General features: G+C 41.1%; 1 protein-coding gene across 2 annotated transcripts in view; it reads right to left on the reverse strand.

Moving 5' to 3' along the window:
- The window catches only part of LOC124802862 (HSPB1-associated protein 1), a 95,377-nt gene that overhangs the window by 21,787 nt on the left and 51,763 nt on the right, over window positions 1-21,827 (reverse strand). Inside the window, exons 5-6 of one of the 2 annotated variants that reach the window (XM_047263897.1) lie at window positions 20,850-20,974; window positions 8,022-8,126 (exon numbers count right to left, since the gene is read on the reverse strand). In XM_047263897.1, coding sequence (XP_047119853.1) covers window positions 8,022-8,126; window positions 20,850-20,974 — 230 coding nt within the window. The remainder of the gene's footprint in view (window positions 1-8,021; window positions 8,127-20,849; window positions 20,975-21,827) is intronic. The other variant, XM_047263899.1, reaches the window with a different exon arrangement.

Here is a 21,827-nt window from a genome sequence, read left to right on the forward strand (position 1 = left end):
CTCTGCTCCTGCCCTTACAAATCTGTTGTTTGCTCTCTCAACCTCCTTGTTGCAGACTGCAGACTTGTTCTGGGTTAGATGCGTTTAACACTTTTGGTTTCTCCATTGCCAGCAGGTAAATTTAATGTCAGATCAAGTTCTGTGTCAGCAACTGGAGTCCCTCTACTCTGAGTTTCCATCTCTGTTTTCCCATGAGCTGGGTTGTGCTACCAGTTTTCAGGCACACCTTACCACGAATGAATCCCCAGATCCTCATTTTTTTGGGTGCGACAGGTGCTTGTCACGCTACACGACTCTGTCAAGACTGAATTAGACCATTTGACATCGCCCAGTGTCATTCGCCTTTTCTTCCCGCAAAGCCTGATTAATGCACAGTCTGTGATAGACACATACCCTTTGCCTCACCCTGACAACTTGCTCTCAAAATTGTGAGGTGGCCACCACTTTTTCGAGATTGATTTGTCAGAAGCATACCTCCAGCTCACCTTGGATGAGGTCACGAGGTGCCTTCTTGTTGTCAATACACCTTTCAGCCTATACCAATATCAATGCTAGCCTTTTGGCATCGCTAGTGGGTCCACTATTTTTCAGCATTATTTACAACTGCCAGCCTATTTTCTGTTTTTCAGTCTACAGGTCTCAAGTGCAATGTTGCCAAATCTCAATTTTTTCAGCTGTCGATTGAGCACTTAGGGTTTGATATTTCGGGTCAAGCTGTTGCATCACCATGTTGACGCAACTGCAGCTTTTCGGCAGCCAACCTCTATTAAGGAACTGCAGGTGTTTCTAGATAAAGTTTCATACTACCATAAGTTTTTACTGGATGCATCTGCTGCTGCTCAACCACTGCATGTGCTTTTGCTTAAAAATGTGCCTTTTTTCTGGTCTCCAGCTTGTGACTGAGCATTCACTTTCTTAAATCTAAGCTTCAATCTGCCCAATGTCAGGCCACTTGTGTTGGGCACATATTCCTCTCAGCACGGGCTTGGTGCAGTGTTCACACACAAACACATGGATGGGTCAGAACAAACCATTGCTTACACTTACAAGACTAATTCCTGCTCAGCAGCCATACTCTCAGATTGAAAAGGAGGCATTAGCTATGGTGTTCATCCTCAATTACTTTCATGGCTTCTTGTATGGTTCAAAGTTCCAAGCAGTTGGTTGGTCTTTCTAACCCTTTGGCTTCCATGATGGACAAGGCAGCACATCAATCACAGTGGTGGGCTCGCTTCCTCTCCTATTACCAGCCAACGGTGCAACACACAAACGCCGATGCCTTACCTCGCCTTCTGATTGGGCCTGATCCTGTGTTTGATGAGGACGAATTGTTTCTTTCTATTTAGATACTGAGAACCAGAATGTGGTTGATGGTTTTCCTATCACTAGAGCCACAGTAGGATTGGCTGTCACCATGCATCCTGTACTTGGTTTGGTCCTCTTTTGTGCAGCACGGGTGGCTGGAAAACCCCTGGGCAGTGCCTTGGATCCCTTGCATAATTACTTCTCCCTCCAGTAGCGCCTTTCCATGTCTGTCGGGATTCTTTCATTAGCTATGGAAGACGCTGCTCCTCAGGTTGTGATTCCTGCTTCCTTATGCTGTAATGTACTGCAGCTTCTGCATGTCAATCATTTCTGTACCAGGTATTTTTCTGTGATTAGTGTTTTTATATATATGTATGTGGTTTTCCCACTCCTAGAATGGAGTGATGATGTAACTTCATTCATGACGCAAACGATTTCAGAGATTGTGTATAAGTTCATAGGCCTGTTTACAGAAGCTTTTTTTGTGGGGTTTTAGGGCACAAAACATCTAATGTCATAAGAGCCCAGTAAAGAACCAGAGAATGCGGGAATCACGAGGGGAAAAAACCGTTGCGAGGTCCAATAAAAAAAAAAAAAAAAACATCAAGACATTTCATTACAGAAGACGTTGACAAGAAACCGGAGTCACCAGGTAAAAATCAAATCTCTTTTGCCATATTACTGCTTTTTAAAAAACTTAAAATGTGATCCACAGCTCGCACGTCATCTGTTAAAATGTCCGGCAAAGCGGGCGGCAGTCTGGCCCTGAAATGTAAGTGGCTAAAATAGTGGCAGAGATTCAGGAAATGTCTGACTGTTAATGGTTGGCTACTGAAAGGACAGCTGGGTGCAGGGTTACCACTCAACAAGTGGTGGTGACTAAAGCGGCAGTGCCCTATTCGCACCCGAGCTAACATTACTTCCTCACAGCGAGACGGACGGGAGGAAGTCAACCAGGCTGTTGGAAGAGGTTTCACTTCTCTGAGTTTGTTCCCATGAAGGGAGCACCAATGGTCATGCCAAAGTGATGTGACATGCTGATAGAGAAAAGTTAAAATATCTTGTGAGGGAACAGAGTAAGAGGCGGGCTGACCGAGATGGACGGCAGCCTTGGCTGCAGCATTAGCAGCGTCATTCCCAGGTAAACCAACATGGCCAGGAACCCACATGAACATCACTTGGGCTCCCCCATCCAGGAACAAATGGAGACTGCATCAAATGGGCTAGTACGGAAGGCACCAGTGGCGAGATGGATACCCAAATGGTGTATTGTATTTAGACGGCGTAAGATAGAAGGCCATGCAGAGGAGTACACAATGCATCCATAATCCAACTTGGAGTGGACAAGAGGCAGAGGAAGAGACTCCGGTTAGCTTCCCAAGAGGTACCACTCAATACACAAAGGACATTGAAGGACCGGGTGCAGTGTGCAGCCAGGTAGGACACGCGTGGAGACCAACTGAGTTTCCTATTGAACGTAAGCCCTAGGAACTTCGTTGCATCCACGAATGGGAGAGCATTTTGGCCCAGTTGCAAGGGCGGTGGAAGAAATGCCCTGTACCACCAGAAGTTGACGCATACGGATTTGGTAGCAGAAAAACGGAAACCATTTTTGACACTCCACGAATAGAGACAGTCCAGCAATGCTGAAGACAGCGTTGCAGGAGACATGTCTGCTGGGAGCTGTAATAAATAATAACGAAAAGAGAGCTGGAAATGACAGCTGGAAGGCAGTCCATAAGGGTTGATGGCTATGGTGAAGAGGACGACACTCAGTACGGAGCACTGAGGCACCCCATTCTCCTGTCAAAAGGTGTGGGATAAGGAGAAACCCACACATACCGGGAAAACTCGGTCAGTTAAAAATTCCCAAATCAAAGTGGGAAGACAACCGCAGAGGAACCATGTGTGCACAGTACGTAGAATGCCTGTCTGCCAACAGGTATCATGGGCCTTCTCCAAATCAAAGTACATGGCCACTGTTTGTCGCTTCTGCAGAAAATTATTCATGATGAATGTCAACAGGATGACAAGATAATCAACTGCGGAGCGGTGCTTTCGTAACCCACACTGAACATTAGTGAGAAGATCGTGTGACTCCAGCCACAATACTAATCAACCATTGACCATGTGTTCCATCACCTTAGAAATGCTGCTGGTAAGAGAAATTGGATGATAGCTGGAAGGAAGAGATTTATCTTTACCAGGCTTAGGTAGGGGAACAACATCAGCTTCACGCCAAAGTGTGGGTAATACACCGTCAGTCCAAATACGGCTGTAGGTATCGAGGAGAAAGCGTTACCCCACGGGAGGAAGATTCTGCAGCATGAGGACATGGATTGTATCGGGCCCAGGAGCAGAAGACCTGGATGAGGAGAGAGCACGCTTGAGCTCCCTCATAGTAAAAAGAGTATTGTAGCATTCTCGATTCAAAGAGAGAAAAGAGAATGCACGAGCCTCCTTCGCCTGTTTCCGAAAAAGGAAGGCAGGATGGTAGTGGGTGGAGCTTGAAACCTCCGCAAAGTGTTGGAAACATCGACAGGTTCGACTATAACATTTCCCACCACAGTCAGACCAGAAGTCAGGGAGTGGGCGGTAGTCCTGGAAAGCTGGCGCAGGCCACCCCAAACAAGAGAGGATGGAGTAAATCTGTTGAACGAGCTGGTGAAGGAAACCCAGCACGCTTTCTTGCTTTCCTTAATAGTGTGACAGCACTGCACACATAGTTGCTTGTATCGGATGCAGTTCGTTAATGTAGGATGACGGTGAAAGACACAAAGCACACATCGTTGGGCACAAATCGCATTGCCGCACTCCACAGTCCACCAAGGGACCGGGACCTGATGGGGAGAGGTAGTGGTACAAGGGACAGAGGATTCAGCATCCAAGAGAATAACATCCACGAGGTGCTCGACCTGATCGTCACAGCTGGGAAATGGCCAGTTGTCAAAGACTGTCAAGGAGGAATATAGCCTCCAGTCAGCAAGAGAGAATTTCCAATGAGCGGACCGCTGTGGTGGGGTATGACTGTGCAGGCGAGTCACACAAGGGAAGTGGTCACTCGAGTTAGTATCGGGAAGAGCACACCACTCTAGACATCGAGCGAGCTGGGTAGAGAAGATCGAGAGGTCTACATGGGAATAAGTGTGCGTGGAATCAGAGAGAAACGTGGCTTCGCCAGTGTTAAGGCACATGAGATTAAGATGATTAAGAAGATCTGCCAAAAGAGAACCTCTCGGGCAGGCAACAGGCGAACCCCAAATAGGATGATGGGCATTGGTTCACCGAGGAGCAGAAAGGGTGGAGGAAGCTGAGCAACGAGCTGCATCAGGTATGCCCAAGTGATAGCAGAAGATGAAGGGATATAAATGGTGCAGAGCGAAAAGGTAAATTTGGGAAGGAAAACACGGGCAGCAATTGCTTGCAGGTGGGTGTGAAGGCGAGAGGATGATGACAAACATCATCTGGTAGAAGCAGCATGACCCCACCATGAGCAGGAATCCCTGCCGTAAGGGGAAGGTCCATCCGTAGTGAAGTAAAATGAGAAAGCGTAAAATGGTCTTGAGGATGGAGTTTGGTTTCTTGGAGACAGACTACAAGCGGACGTTGTGATTAGAGGTGCAGCTGGAGATCCACCCTGTTAGACCGAAGGCCACACATATTCCACTGTAAAAGGGCCATAAAATCCACAGGAGGAGCATCTTCGTCCATCAACTCTGCGGGATCAATGGAGCTTCCCCGGTGTCGGACAGTTGAAAGGGACCGAGTCGAAGAGGGCCGATGAGTCTGAGAGGGGGAAGATTGTTTGTCTTTGGATGATTGTTTTGGCTTTTGGTGATTGGCAGAAGAGCCAGGCGGCTGCGAACTCGAGGTACACAAGAAGTCTTCCCGGGGATATTTCTTTTTGAATTGACGGTTTGCTGGCTGCGTTGCAACCATCTTCGCCGGTGAGGGCAAAGAACGGGTAGCAGAATCTACAGCCCGGGAAGTGGGAGATGGAATGTCAGCTTGAAGGCGAGGCGACTTTGCAACTATTGAACTTAACTGTAAGTCACAAGTTTGTGTAGCCATGTTTTTTGTGGGATGGGGAGAGTCTAACACGGTGCTGTAGCTTCCAGATGAAGGGACAGTCGGTTTACGTCTCGCCAACAGTTTCCGGGCAACAGGGAAAGGTACCTTCTCCTTCACCCTTATCTCCTGAACAGCCCATTCATCTTGATAGATGGGACAAGAATGAGAAGAAGCAGCATGGTCTCCATGACAATTAATGCAGCAGGGGCAACATGTGACACATTTGGCTGCGTTTTTACAAGACGTGCTGGTATGATTGAACTGGTGGCATTTATAACACCAAAATGGATTGGGAATATAAGGGTGCACAGAGATGACTTCATAGCCTGCCTTTATCTTGGTAGGAGGCGTTAACTGATCGAAAGTCAGGAATAATGTGCAAGTCGGCACCAAATCGGTAGCTTCCTTTTCCATAACTCTATGAACAGCAGTAACGCCCTGATCTGATAGATAATTAGTTATTTCGCCCTCCATCAAACCATCCAACAGCGATGTGTAGATAACACTGAGGTACGAGTTAAGTGTGCTGTGGGCCACCACTTTTATAAGTTGTTGTGGAGGGTTTGGGCCTTTTTCTGGGCCTGGAGTGCACTACCAATTTCCAAAAGCAGAGTACCATTGCGGAGACGAGAGCATGACTTCACAGGGCCAGCGATGCCATCCACGTCTTTCTGTATAACAAAGGGGTTAACAGTAGCAAAAGTCTGGTTTTTGTCTAAACGTGAGACTACTAGAAATCGAGGTGCACAGGAAGAGACATTGAGGCAGGAGCCTCATTCCTCTTTTGTTTATGGGAAACACTCGGAGAAAGAGAAGGAAAGTCAGTCATTGGGAAGAAGTCCCGCATGATTGCCAGCATCTCTGATGGTGTGCTCCTTCCAGCAGGGGGCCTCCAAAGGGGGGGGGGGGGTGCACCTTAGATGATTGTTCTCCCCTTAGGTCACACCTCCCGAACAACAGATGGAGGGATCAATTGGCAGAGGAGGAGAGGAGGGAGGTAACAGCTCAGGCAATCACCCTTCCCTGGGCCTGGCCTCTAACAGGGAGTACGTGTGGGCCCTACATGCCAACCCACAGCTGGGAATTACCTGTTACCCAGTCTCCTGCTAGGCGAAAAATGTGTGGGTGGCCATCAGGCACACACAGGGAGGAGAACAAAAGATAAGAAGGGAAGAAGGAAAGAAAGAATGGCCTCAAAAGTCACAGAGGAGGAAAAAGAGATCAGAACAAGGAGAGAAAGGAACAAGGATAGAAAGGAACAAGGATAGAAAGGAACAAGGATAGAAAGGAACAAGGAGAGAAAGGAACAAGGAGAGAAAGGAACAAGGAGGGAAAGGAACAAGGAGAGAAAGGAACAGGGAAAACTGAAGTAGGGAAAGAGGAAACAGGGTAAGGGCAGTACAGGGAAAGGGCAGTGCAGGGAAAGGGCAGTGCAGGGAAAGGGCAGTGCAGGGAAAGGGCAGTGCAGGGAAAGAGCAGCGTGGGGAAAGATCGATACAAGGAAAGAACAGTATAGGGAAAGAGCAGTACAAGAGAGAAGAGTCCTACAAGTAAACCAACATAAATGAGCTTGAAGAGTCCATGGAGGCATGAGACATCTCCCCAAGAGAGGGGAAAAGGACAGAAGAAGAGGAGACAAGTAGCACTGAAAGAGAAGCGGTGCTGTGAGGGCTGGGGCCCCATGGTCGCCATGCACATAATCACCAAAGAGCGGTGATCCCCCCTGGGGGTGCTCACAGAAGCCACCTGGGTTGGCCTCCTGATATGCTCTGGTGAGCCACCAAAGAAGCAGTGTTATTTAAGTGATTGCAAATGAGTGCTCGGCCTGTTCTGTGACCTGTATGACTGTTATCTATTTGCTGTGTTCAGTGCAATCTGTACTTCATTGCATCTTACAAGTGACTCTATAAAGTACTATGTTTCATAAATGATGTTTGTTCTTGATATAATAGCTAAATAGCCAAACAATTAGTTCCAGCAGTCAGCTTCTCTGATTTATCGAAATTCACAAATATTTTTTAATGAATGTCTGAAGCAGGTATCTATCCTAATTGTATGAAGCACGATTTTTGTCATTTTATTACACACTTATGAGAATTAAAAGTGTACACATGATCGAATGTGCATTACTTGATCAGTGAATTGGAATACAGATGAAAACAGTTTATGAAATTTAATGATACAACACACAGAACTGTAAGTATCATACAAATGTTTAAGATTTAGATACTGATATAAGATTTATTCATACGTTGCAATGAGTCTTTCATTGCATATAAAAGACCTTTGTTAGAATGACCATGTAACTTCCTCCAGAATGCACCTAATGATGAGGCCACAGACTTTGAAATGCATTATGCAATAAATGATACATTAACATGATTGAACGGTGATTTCTTAACCCCAATAGGAGATGTATCATATGTTAAAATTCTGTCCGTTACTGTGTCCTCTAATTATCTGACTGTATGTGTTCACTACTGTAACAAGCAACAACAAAATTTAATTGGACACATACTCATAATTAACAACAAATGTCAATCACACAGTTTTCCTACCTTTGCAGAATGCATTAGATACTCTCTTGAATCTTCTCTTGAATAATATATTATTTTCACCATTTCTTTTGTTAACTTGTAGCTTACCTCATTAGGGTTCAAGAAAGACTGTGGATCAGTGGTACTCTTGCACGCCATGGCCATCATAAGACGAACTAATGATTCTTCTACACGAGCCTCATCATCAGCTTCCTGGAAAAGTTTGTTCAGTTTTGTTCACTTGGTCAGTGAATTGGGATACAGACGAAAACAGTTTATGAAAATTTAATGATACAAAACACAGTTAATAAATGAGAGAAAAGTGAGTGGTATATATAAGAGAGAGAGAGAGAGAGAGAGAGAGAGAGAGAGAGAGAGAGAGAGAGAGAGAGAGAAAGAGAGAGAGAGAAAACTGCATCTTTATTCTGAAGTTATAGCGTAGGCTGTTCGACACTTCTGTCCCATTTGCAGGCCCAGCACAATTTTAGATTTAGTGCGGTGCAGGAAAGGCTGACCTCCTGCATATAATTTCAATAAATTGTTTTAAAACATTTTAACTGAGCAACACAACTCTGTAGCTGTATTTACAGATGAGTCTACACAGGGGCACTGTTGTTTTCCCTGTTCATGTCCTCAAGATTCAACTGCCTCAAGGCTTTACTGTCTTCAGTGTAAAATTATACATTATCTTGTGGGCACTGGAGCAGATGAGGTGTATTTCAAGTGCTAAATTCCTTGTCTGTTCCAATACCCTGAGTGCCCTTCATTCTCTACAACACTTGCACCCTGCAGGTAAAGTAGTCCAGTATGTCAAGGACACTCTCCCCCACTTACAAAGATTGAGGAAACAAGTGTCTTTCTGCTAGCTACCAGGGCACATGTGTATCATGTAAACAAATGGGCAGATGTAGCGGCCAAGGATGCAAGCTGTGATCCTCACATACTTCAGTGTGATGTCTTGCTACGTACTATCACTTCGCTGTTGAGGTGCAGAGTCACAGGTCTAAAGGGAGAAAAGTGGCTGGCAGTGACAGACAATAAGGTGTGTCTAGTAAAGTCCACAATGTGGACAAGTCATGCAACATTTGTTTGACAGTCAATTAAAATAGAGTGCAACTCTGTTGGCAAATGAGCTGCCACCAGAACAAGAAGCTGTGCATCATAGGGCTATAGACTACGAGGAGAGTAAGGAGGATTTCATCCTTCCTTCCAGTCATACAGGCAGGATGAGGTCCTCCTTACTCTCCTCATAGTCCACAGCCCTATGACGCACAGCTTCTTGTTTTGGTGGCAGCTCATTTGCCAACACAGTTGCATTCTATTTTGACTGACCGTCAAATGAATGTTGCATGAATTTAAGGTTTTGTGAATTGTCCAACTCATCATCATCATCATCATCATTTAAGGCTGATTATGCCTTTCAGCGTTCAGTCTGGAGCATAGTCCCCCTTATAAAATTCCTCCATGATCCCCTATTCAGTGCTAACATTGGTGCCTCTTCTGATGTTAAGCCTATTACTTCAAAATCATTCTTAACCAAATACAGGTACCTTCTCCTTGGTCTGTCCCAACTCCTCCTACCCTCTACTGCTGAACCCATGAGTCTCTTGGGTAACTTTGCTTCTCCCATGCATGTAACATGACCCCACCATCTAAGCCTGTTCACCCTGACTGCTACGTCTATAGAGTTCATTCCCAGTTTTTCTTTGATTTCCTCATTGTGGACACCCTCCAGCCATTGTTCACATCTACTAGTACCTGCAATCATCCTAGCTACTTTCATATCCGTAACCTCAACCTTATTGATAAGGTAACCTGAATCCACCCAGCTTTCGCTCCCATACAACAAAGTTGGTCGAAAGATTGAACGGTGCACAAATAACTTAGTCTTGGTACTGACTTCCTTCTTGCAGAAGAGAGTAGATCGTAGCTGAGCGCTCACTGCATTAGCTTTGCTACACCTCGCTTCCAGTTCTTTCACTGTGAGAATATGTATCCTAAGTACTTGAAACCTGTTCTAACTTTGTTCCTCCTATTTGGCACTCAATCCGTTTATCTCTCTTTCCCACTGACATTACTTTCGTTTTGGAGATGCTAATCTTCATATCATAGTCCTTACATTTCTGATCTAGCTCTGAAATATTACTTTGTAATCTTTCAATCGAATCTGCCATCACAACTAAGTCATCCACATAGGCAAGACTGCTTATTTTGTGTTCACATATCTTAATCTCACCCAGCCAGTCTATTGTTTTCAACATATGATCCATAAATAATATGAACAACAGTGGAGACAGGTTGCAGCCTTGTCTCACCCCTGAAACTACTCTGAACCATGAACTCAATTTACCGTCAACTCTAACTGCTGCCTGACTATCCATGTAAAGACCTTTAATTGCTTGCAAAAGTTTGCCTCCTATTCCATAATCTCGTAGAACAGACAATAACTTCCTCCTAGCAACCCGGTCATATGCCTTTTCTAGATCTATAAAGCATAGATACAATTCCCTGTTCCACTCATAACACTTCTCCATTATTTGCCGTAAGCTAAAGATCTGGTCCTGACAACCCCTACGAGGCCTAAACCCAAACTGATTTTCATCCAATTGCTCCTCAACTAATACTCGCACTTTCCTTTCAACAATACCTGAGAAGATTTTACCCACAACGCTGATTAAAGAGATACCTCTGTAGTTGTTACAATCTTTTCTGTTTCCATGTTTAAAGATTGGTGTGATTACTGCTTTTGTCCAGTCTGATGGAACCTGTCCCGACTCCCAGGCCATTTCAATTATCCTGTGTAGCCATTTAAGACCTGACATTCCACTGTATTTGATGAGTTCCAACTTAATTTCATCCACCCCAGCTGCTTTATTGCACTGCAATCTATTGACCGTTTTCTCCACTTCCTCAAATGTGATCCTATTTCCATCATCATTCCTATCCCATTATACATCGAAATCTGAAACATTACTGATCGTAGTTTCACCTACATTGAGTAACTCTTCAAAATATTCCCTCCATCTGCCCAAGGACTCCACAGGATTAACCAGCAGTTTTCCTGACCTGTCCAAAATACTTGTCATTTCCTTCTTACCTCCCTTTCGAATAATGCTAATTACACTCCAGAATGGTTTTCCAGCAGCTTGACCCAAAGTACTGTTTCCAAAGTCTTCCCAAGATTTCTTCTTGGATGCTGCAATTATCTGTTTGGCTTTGTTTCTTTCTTCAACATAACTTTCTCTGTCTACCTGAGTTCTAGTATGTAGCCATTTTTGATACGCCTTCTTTTTCCTTTTACAGGCTGCCTTGACTGTGTCATTCCCCCAAGCTGTTTGCTTCATCCTACCTTTACACACTACTGTTCCAAGACATTCTTTAGCTACTTCTAGTACTGTGTCCCTGTACCTTGTCCATTCCTTTTCCAATGACTGTAATTGACTACATTCAACTAACTGGTACCTTTCTGAGATCACTGTTATGTACTTGTGCCTGATTTCCTTATCCTGAAGTTTCTCCACTCTTATCCTCCTACATATGGACCTGACTTCCTGCACTTTCGGCCTCACAATCCCAATTTCACTGCAGATTAAATAATGATCAGTGTCATCAAAGAATCCCCTGAATACACGTGTGTCCCTCACAGCCTTCCTGCATTCCTGATCTGTTATTATATAGTCAATGACAGATCTGGTTCCCCTGCCTTCCCAAGTATACTGGTGAATGTTCTTATGTTTAAAAAAGGAGTTTGTGATTACTAAGCCCAAACTGGCACAGAAATCCAAGAGTTGTTTCCCGTTCCTGTTGGGCTCCATATCCTCTCCAAATTTACCCATAACTTTTTCATACCCTTCTGTTCGATTTCCAATCCTGGCATTAAAATCACCCATGAGCAGAAAACTGCCCTTGTCCTTTACTCTAACAACTACTTCACTGTTCTCTAAAATTTTTGGATGACTTTTTTAGTGTTATCACATTTCCTGGCTCATCCATGTTTTTTTTTATGTGATCAGCCAACCACATATTTCTGTGAATCTATTTTAGTTTTTCTCGTGTCCCACTTACATTTACTTAAATAAATTTTTGAACAGCTGAACAATTTTAATGTTATTTTCCAGGTTATGAGCTAGGGTGATTGTGTAGGTGTTCGTGGTCTAACATTTTGATGACTAACAGTGTGTGAGAAGTATATGTGCAAACTTCCCACTTCTCTTATACAGACATTGACACACTGTTTTTTGCTTTCCAACATAGCTATCTGTCACAAATGGTGTCCAATATCTACTGTCCCCTTTCCCAAAACATAGAAGATTTTTGTCAAAGTTTAAGATGACTTTAAATTCTAATAACCAATCTAAACAAAACAATATATCTCTATTGATATTCTATACTATTAACAGCATTTGATGAAATAATATATTTACAATGCTGCAGTTCACTTGAGTTTCGCACTTTACAATCTCACTTTTTGTTCTTGTTATTCCAACTATATAAACTCCAGTTACTGGCAATAACGGTAAGTGCTGTTTAGTCTGTAATAAATTAATGAATGCACTAGATACGAGTGGTACTTCACTCCCTGAGTCGATAAATATGTTAACTTCAGAAGTGTCCACGGTCCCTACTATTACAGGTTGTGGATTGTTGATAACTAGGTCTGATTCTTCTAGTAGTAACCTTTGTTTTGTAGGTATTCTGTGTATGAAATTAACATACTTATTATGAACCAAGCCTCCTAGTGTATCTCTATGACCTGGGCCCTGGCCCTGGATCCAGATCGCACCACATTTTCCTCTTAATTACTAATTACTGGTTAGTTACCAAAACAGGATATTAGATTACCACTTTGTGTTCTATTATTATTCGGTACAAATTCCTGCAAAGTTAGTGGACCTAAATTCAAAGGTGGATGCTTCTTCTGATAAATGTCGTTACCATTTTGTCTGTTGCACTGGTGTAGTCTAGCTAGGTTAGCCTCATGTTTATTAAAAATTATTACCACTGTTCCTTTTGTAGTTCGGGCTATTACTCTGGTGTCTTACGGTCTTCCTTTAGGGCCTCTAGTGCATCAACAAAGGATAATAATTCTCCAATCATTTTCCAGCCACTACCCAAGATGTCTTTTCTTGCATAGATGGATAATCATCTAATTAAAATTCGAACCAACCCCTCTTCCTCCATCGGCTTATTTAAATACTTAGCCCGTATTAGATGCCGGTCAAAATATTTCCTCGTGGTACCCCAAGTGTTATTGTAGTATTTCTGGTCCCACAAATCTGATATTAGTTTCTGCTGCACACTAGCAGACCAATATTTCTCTTTAAATTTCCTCTGGAAATTTCCCCACGGAGAAAAGTTCTCAATATTTACAGCACCTCATTCTGAGTCTGAGGCTTCCCCTAAAAGGTACCACACAGTAAATTCAATCTTTTTAGAATCTTTCTAGTTGTTTGGCAAGGCTTCGTTGAATCTTTTCAAAACATGAATCGGATGTACCTCTCTGTCGGGCTCGAATTTAGGGACTTGTCTTGATAATTCTGAATTCACTCCCCATTGCAAATCAGTAACTACTTCACTTGTCAACACAACATTGGGTGAAGTTCTTCATTTTTCTGCTTGTCCCTGGATAAGTTTGACTTCTTTGCAGAGTTCGTCTATGCCATTCCTAGTATCAGTAAGTTCGGAAGAAGCCACAGGCGATGCATTCCCGGATGTTATTCTCTCAGTGACTTTCTGATCTATAATTTCTTTTACCTGTTCCTCGAGACTACTTACATTTGTGATATCAGAGCTTGCTATCTTCTCTTTGAAGCTTCTTTCTACACTGCAATTGAATGACAGGCATTAATTCGCTATGCTTATCAATGCTCTCTTTCATAGTATGCCATCCCTGCTTTACAGCATTAAACTTAGCATTACATACATCCTCCAATGAGCCTAACTTTTCATTACTCTCTAATTCTACACTAGTAGATTTCTCCTCAATATTCAATTCTAATCTTTTTGTCAGATCCAGAAAATTATCCTTCTGTTTTTGATTGAAGTCAGTAAACAATTGATGTACATGAATGTTTAAAGAATCAGTCAGTTCCTTCTTTAAATCTAATTTCAAATTTTCTACTTTACTATTTAGGGTGTCAAATTCAGTCTTTAAAACGTCCATGCCTTTGCATAGATTACTAAATTCCTTGCTCTGTGTGTCAGCTTTGGCATTTAACAAAAATAGATTTGGTGCTTGACTATTCAAGATTTCACTCTGGTTATTTGGATCTTCACTCTGAGAATTTAAACTAGAATGTACTAAACTCAGCTCTTAACTTAGAGTTGCATTTAATTCCTTACTTAAAGTAGCATTTTGAGCTTTGATTAGATTTATTAACTCAGACCAGTCAGGCCCTTCTTTAGTAATTCTCATATCCATGGTTCATTCTGACATTCCTCCAACTTGCTGTTCATTATCCATATTCTTATGAGCTTTAGATCTAGTAAGCATTTAAAAATTAACTTTAACTATAATAACTACACTAATGAAGTTCATTCAACAGTTTATACTATGTTGTATTAAAACAATAAAGTTCTGTTTCACGCTCACCCGGCATAGAATTTGGGCTGCGTCGATGAGCGGATGGGGGATAAGCACCGGTGAGCAGCAACTTGTGCTGGCAGCGTCGGATGTTGGTTTCCATGTCTGTGTACCCATGATGCATGTGGGATCTGTATGCTCCCCACACTGGATCTTCTCAGTCATCTAGTTCTAGACGTCTCTCTTCTTTTCCACATCTTCTCCCTTATTTGCATTTACAAATTCTCTCCATCAGATATTTGGACAGAATACAGTTCTGTGAAATGGTTCTCATCTTGTTATGCTTGGTTGCTTTGGCAACTCTTGATAGCTTTTTCTCCCGTTTTCGTCTGTTTCCTTTGGTCCTTTCTCACTGGTCACCACATATTAACATTTTGATGACTAAGAGTTTGTGAGAAGTATATGAGCAAACTTCCCACTTCTCTTATACAAGTCGACTTCCTTGGTGTACACAGACAATCTTCTTCTCTGGATCGCTGACTTCTGGAGATTCCAAATGATGCTAGTTACAGGAACCTTAAAGACTCTTTCCCTATTCGTAAAATAATTAGGTACTCAAAGAATACTTTCAACAACTATTGGTATATTTGAGCTTCATAAAGAACAAAATTCACACTTCGCATATAAACATTAGACTCCTTGTAAGTCACTCATATCGTGTCACATTAGAAACAGATTTAAGTCCATTTACAAAAGAGTTGGCTTAACAACCATGTCTATACTACAAACATATCGTAAAAATACATCTTGCCTCCAGCAAGTCCAAGATAAGAGTTTTTTCACAATTCAGAATCTCAATTGCTCTTTAGTCACTTAACAATACTCACAATTACAAACAGCACAAAATAACACAGAAGTTCCCTGGTTATTCCGTGTGTTTCACTACGACTTCCATAGATCGCCCGACAAGTACTTGTCGGCGCCGTTCAACCACCACGTCAACTAAAAATTTCACACCTGCACATGCACACAGGTGACGCGCAGTAGATAGGGTTCCTTTCTCCCACTCAGATCTAAAATATCATGTGTTCGAGACAGTGGAAGGCCGAGTGGTTCTAGAATTTATGTGGAAATTCTCGAAACACTACAGTGGGTGAGATTATTATTATTATTTCTCTTTCCTGTCTCAGACGTTATGTCTGGTTAAAAATGGAAAGTGAACGCGGACCTCGATCAAGCGTGACTTCCTTTTAACTGTATGGTATATGTTACATTGCATTTAGGAACTTTCGGGTAATTGAAGATGTATCAATAATTACAGATTTCTGTAGTATATATACGTTTGGATGCAGCTCTATTGCGTTGATGTACTCGTGGATATTGTGTGGTATAGCTCTTGTAGTTGATAGTATAATTGGTATAATGTAAACTTTATCCTGATGCCACATGTCCCTGACTTCCTCAGCCAGTTGGATGTATTTTTCAATTTTTTCTCCTGTTTTCTTTTGTATATTTGTTGTATTGGGTATGGATATTTCCATTAGTTGTGTTAATTTCTTCTTTTTATTGGTGAGTATGATGTCAGGTTTGTTATGTGGTGTTGTTTTATCTGTTATAATGGTTCTGTTCCAGTATAATTTGTATTCATCATTCTCCAGTACATTTTGTGGTGCATACTTGTATGTGGGAACATGTTGTTTTATTAGTTCATGTTGTATGGCATGTTGTTGATGTATTAGTTTTGCTACATTGTCATGTCTTCTGGGGTATTCTGTATCTGCTAGTATTGTACATCCGCTTGTGATGTGATCTACTGTTTCTATTTGTTGTTTGCAAAGTCTGCATTTATCTGTTGTGGTATTGGGATCTTTAATAATATGCTTGCTGTAATATCTGGAGTTTATTGTTTGATCTTGTATCACAATCATGAATCCTTCCGTCTCACTGTATATATTGCCTTTTCTTAGCCATGTGTTGGATGCGTCTTGATCGATGTGTGGCTGTGTTAGATGATAGGGGTGCTTGCTATGTAGTGATTTCTTTTTCCAATTTACTTTCTTTTTTATCTGTTGATGTTATGTGATCTAAAGGGTTGTAGAAGCGGTTATGAAATTGCAATGGTGTAGCCGATGTATTTATATGAGTGATTGCTTTGTCTATCTTGCTGGTTTCTACTCGTTCTATAAAGAATTGTCTACCTGTCCATAATGTAGGTTTTTTATGTCGATAAATCCCCTTCCTCCTTCCTTTCTGCTTAATGTGAATCTTTCTGTTGCTGAATGTATGTGATGTATTCTATATTTGTGGCATTGTGATAGTGTAAGTGTATTGAGTGCTTTGAGGTCTCTGTTACTCCATTTCACTACTCCAAATGAGTAGGTCAATATTGGTATAGCATAGGTATTTATAGCTTTTGACTTGTTTCTTGCTGTCAATTCTGTTTCAGTATTTTTGTTAGTCTTTGTCTATATTTTTCTTTTAGTTCTTCTTTAATATTTGTATTATCTATTCCTATTTTTTGTCTGTATCCTAGATGTTTATAGGCATCTGTTTTTTCCATCACTTCTATGCAGTCGCTGTGGTTATCCAATATGTAATCATCTTGTTTAGTGTGTTTTTCCTTGACTATGCTATTTTTCTTACATTTGTCTGTTCCAAAAGCCATTTTTATATCATTGCTGACTACTTCTGTTATTTTTAGTAATTGGTTGAGTTTTTGATTTGTTGCTGCCAGTAGTCTTAGATCATCCATGTATAGCAAATGTGTGATTTTGTGTTGGTATGTTCCAGTAATATTGTACCCATAATTTGTATTATTTAGCATGTTGGATAGTGGGTACAGAGCAAGGCAGAACCAGAAAGGACTTAATGAGCCTCCTTGGTATATTCCACACTTAATCTGTATTGGCTGTGATGTGATATCATTTGAATTTGTTTGGATATTAAGTGTGGTTTTCCAATTTTTCATTACCATGTTTAGGAACTGTATCAATTTAGGATCTACTTTGTATATTTCCAATATTTGTAGTAAACATGAGTGGCGTACACTATCAAAAGCTTTATGGTAATCAATGTATGCGTAGTGTAGCGACCTTTGTTTAGTTTTAGCTTGATATGTCACCTCTGCATCTATTACAGTTGCTCTTTACATCCTCGTGCTCCTTTGCAACAGCCTATTTGTTCTTCATTTATAATTTTGTTCTGTGTTGTATGTGTCATTAATTTCTGTGTAATGACTGAAGTTAATATTTTGTATATTGTTGGTAGGCATGTTATGGGGCGATATTTTGCTGGGTTTGCTGTGTCTGCTTAATCTTTAGGTTTCAGATAAGTTATTCCATGTGTAAGTGTATCAGGGAATGTGTATGGGTCTGCAATTTAACTGTTAAATAATTTATATCTAAAAACAAAGATGCTGTAACTTAGCAAACGAAAGTGCTGGCAGGTTGATAGACACACAAACAAACACAAACATACACACAAAATTCAAGCTTTCGCAACCAATGGTTGCTTCATCAGGAAAGAGGGAAGGAGAAGGAAAGACGAAAGGATGTGGGTTTTAAGGGAGAGGGTAAGGAGTCATTCCAATCCCGGGAGCGGAAAGACTTACCTTAGGGGGAAAAAAGGACAGATACACACACACACACACACACACACACACACACACACACACATATCCATCCGCATGTACACAGACACAAGCAGACATTTGTAAAGTCCTCTTTTTGACTTTACAAGTGTCTGCTTGTGTCTGTGTACGTGCGGAGGGATGTGTGTGTGTGTGTGTGTGTGTGTGTGTGTGTGTGTGTGTGTGTGTGTGTGTGTGCGCACACGCGCGCGCGCGCACACGAGTGTATACCTGTCCTTTTTTCCCCCTAAGGTAAGTCTTTCCGCTCCTGGGATTGGAATGACTCCTTACCCTCTCCCTTAAAACCCACATCCTTTTGTCTTTCCCTCTCCTCCCCTCTTTCCTGATGAAGCAACCGTTGGTTGCGAAAGCTTGAATTTGTAGTTGATAGTATTATTGGTATAATGTTAACTTTATCCTGATGCCACATGTCCTTGACTTCCTCAGCCAGTTGGATGTATTTTTCAATTTTTTCTTCTGTATATTTGTTCTATTGGGTATGGATATTTCGATTAGTTGTGTTAATTTCTTCTTTTTATTGGTGAGTATGATGTCAGGTTTGTTATGTGGTGTTGTTTTATCTGTTATAATGGTTCTGTTCCAGTATAATTTGTATTCATCATTCTCCAGTACATTTTGTGGTGCATACTTGTATGTGGGAACATGTTGTTTTATTAGTTTATGTTGTATGGCAAGTTGTTGATGTATTACTTTTGCTACATTGTCATGTCTTCCGGGGTATTCTGTATTTGCCAGTATTGTACATCCGCTTGTTATGTGATCTACTGTTTCTATTTGTTGTTTGCAAAGTCTGCATTTATCTGTTGTGGTATTGGAATCTTTAATAATATGCTTGCTGTAATATCTGGTGTTTATTGTTTGATCCTGTATTGCAATCATGAATCCTTCCATCTCACTGTATGTATTGCCTTTTCTTAGCCATGTGTTGAATGCGTCTTGATCGATGTGTGGCTGTGTTAGATGATATGGGTGCTTGCCATGTAGTGTTTTCTTTTTCCAATTTACTTTCTTCGTATCTGTTGATGTTATGTGATCTAAAGGGTTGTAGAAGTGGTTATGAAATTGCAATGGTGTAGCCGATGTATTTATATGAGTGATTGCTTTGTGTATTTTGCTAGTTTCTGCTCATTCTAGAAAGAATTTTCTTATACTAACAAAGAGATAGAGGGGCTGGCCAGTACTTACCTCAGCTCAGTACAGCCGATAGATACACAAAAAACAGAACCGAAAATTTACGTTCCTAGCTTTCAGAACAAATATTCCTTCATCAGGGAGGAGAGAGGGGAAAGAAAGGGAAGAAGGGAAAGTGGATTCAGTTACTCACAACCTGGGTTCCCTGTTGCTTCATAACCTGGGTTGTGAGTAACTGAATCCACTTTCGCTTCTTCCCTTCCTTTCCCCTCTCTCCTCCTTGATGAAGGAATATTTGTTCCGAAAGCTAGGAACGTAAATTTTCGTTTCTGGTTTTTGTGTATCTATCGGCTGTACTGAGCTGAGGTAAGTACTGGCCAGCCCCTCTATCTCTTTGTTAGTATTTGTTTCACATCTTTATATGAGATTTTCCATTAAAGAATTTTCTTAAATTGTCTACCTGTCCATAATGTAGGTTTTTTTATGTCGATAAATCCCCTTCCTCCTTCCTTTCTGCTTAATGTGAATCTTTCTGTTGCTGAATGCATGTGATGTATTCTATATTTGTGGCATTGTGATCGTGTAAGTGTATTGAGTGCTTCTAGGTCTGTGTTACTGCATTTCACTACTACAAATGAGTAGGTCAATATTGGTATAGCATAAGTATTTATAGCTTTTGTCTTGTTTCTTGCTGTCAATTCTGTTTTCAGTATTTTTGTTAGTCTTTGTCTATATTTTTCTTTTAGGTCTTTTTATTATTATTATTATTATTATTATTTTGGGAAGGGGAGGGGGGGGGGGAAGGGGGAGTCAGTATAATTTTATTTAACATTGTTTTCTATCTCTTTTCTCACATTTTAACCACATTGGTATCTACACATTTCATAAGAGCACTGATAACCATATTGCTGAATGCCCCTAGTGCACATGCATGCACGGAAGCGCTCTCTCTCTCTCTCTCTCTCTCTCTCTCTCTATCTCTCTGTGTGTGTGTGTGTGTGTGTGTGTGTGTGTGTGTGTGTGTGTGTGTGTGTTGTAGGGAGCATCAGATCACTTTTATTTAAAACTAAAGAACATGTACTGGATGATATGATAACTGAAAGAAACACCCTACATCTGAAGGAACCTAGAGCCCTTTATAAATGCAGGTTTACAGAAGCAGAAAAGAAGTTACTTTGACTAAAGCCATAGCCATTCCTTTTGCAGGAGTAGTACTCAGCTGCTATTTTTATTTATCATAAAATACTAACTATTTATTTAATTATCGCAATTTCAGAAACCATTTTCCGCTCTTTATATACTGATATGAATATTATGTTAACCATAATTTCATCCATTTCCCACATTGAAGTGATATTACTGAGATGGAGAAATTTCAGGGACATGGAACAAATCAAGGCATACATTAACAATATACAAACAATATGAAGTAACTTAATCTGTGTGCTTATTACGTGACAACATTTCACTACGTGTGCTAGCATCAGCTAAAATGAACGTAGGGTATCGGCAGTTACCCTCACTGAAAGATCTCTAAAATTTGCAATCAAAGCAACTGTCTGCAAGGAAACAGCATTTAATCACACACAAATGCATGGTCTTATAAGGCTAGAAAAGTACAAAGCATTCTTACCAGTGGTATCCATGTGTTAATACTGATAGCTGTGTCAAGATTCTCAACATAGTGCCACCAATGTCGAGGAACAAAGAGAACTTGGCCAGGATTTAGAGTCACTACCCGTACTCCAGATAAATCTGCTGGCAATAATGGTGCATCACATAATTTTGTAATTTACTTAAAATATTGTCACAAAATAATGATGTTAGCTAATCAATAACCTTTGCCATCTGAATCAAAACCACAGAGTATACTACTACTAGATTTTCTTGTCTTTTGCACCTGTCTGATGTCTTGCTTCTCCCATACTCCAGCAGAACATTGTTATACCTGGTGCACAGGAGAGACATGGCTGAAAGACATTTTGGTTCAGGTAACTACAGGAAATTCAGTATATGAAGGCAACAGATGAATCCTCAGAAAAGAGGACTCCTATTATGAGGTATGTGTAACCTGAAAAGCCAAGAAGAGTCAAAATTTAATTGAGAGATTTTCATGCACAAATGATTAGATCACCCTTGGGATCTCTAACAATCATTTAATTGTTATTAGCCATTGAGTAAAATATTCTGGGGAGAAGCTGTATATTGGCAATGAATAATAATGAATGATGATGAGCTACTTTGGGAAATGCTTAATTCATATATTGCATTGGTAAATGGGAGGAAAGGCTAACCTGCAGTTGTGATGTTGAAAATGATACAAATTTCTAATGACATGTTATGCTTCAATGTATAATAGTACAGCAGAACTGAAATTGGATTGGATTGTTTGGGGGAAGAGACCAAACAGCGAGGTCATTGGTCTCATCAGATTAGGGAAGGATGGGGAAGGAAGTTTGCCATGCCCTTTCAAAGGAACCAGCCTGGCATTTGCCTGGAGTGATTTAGGGAAATCACGGAAAACCTAAATCAGGATAGCTGGATGCGAGATTGAACCATCGTCCTTCCGATTGCGAGGAACTGAAATTACCAGCAATAAATGGAAAACAGT

The sequence above is a fragment of the Schistocerca piceifrons genome, chromosome 6 (assembly GCF_021461385.2).
Source record: "Schistocerca piceifrons isolate TAMUIC-IGC-003096 chromosome 6, iqSchPice1.1, whole genome shotgun sequence".
In the NCBI taxonomy this organism is placed as follows: domain Eukaryota; kingdom Metazoa; phylum Arthropoda; class Insecta; order Orthoptera; family Acrididae; genus Schistocerca; species Schistocerca piceifrons.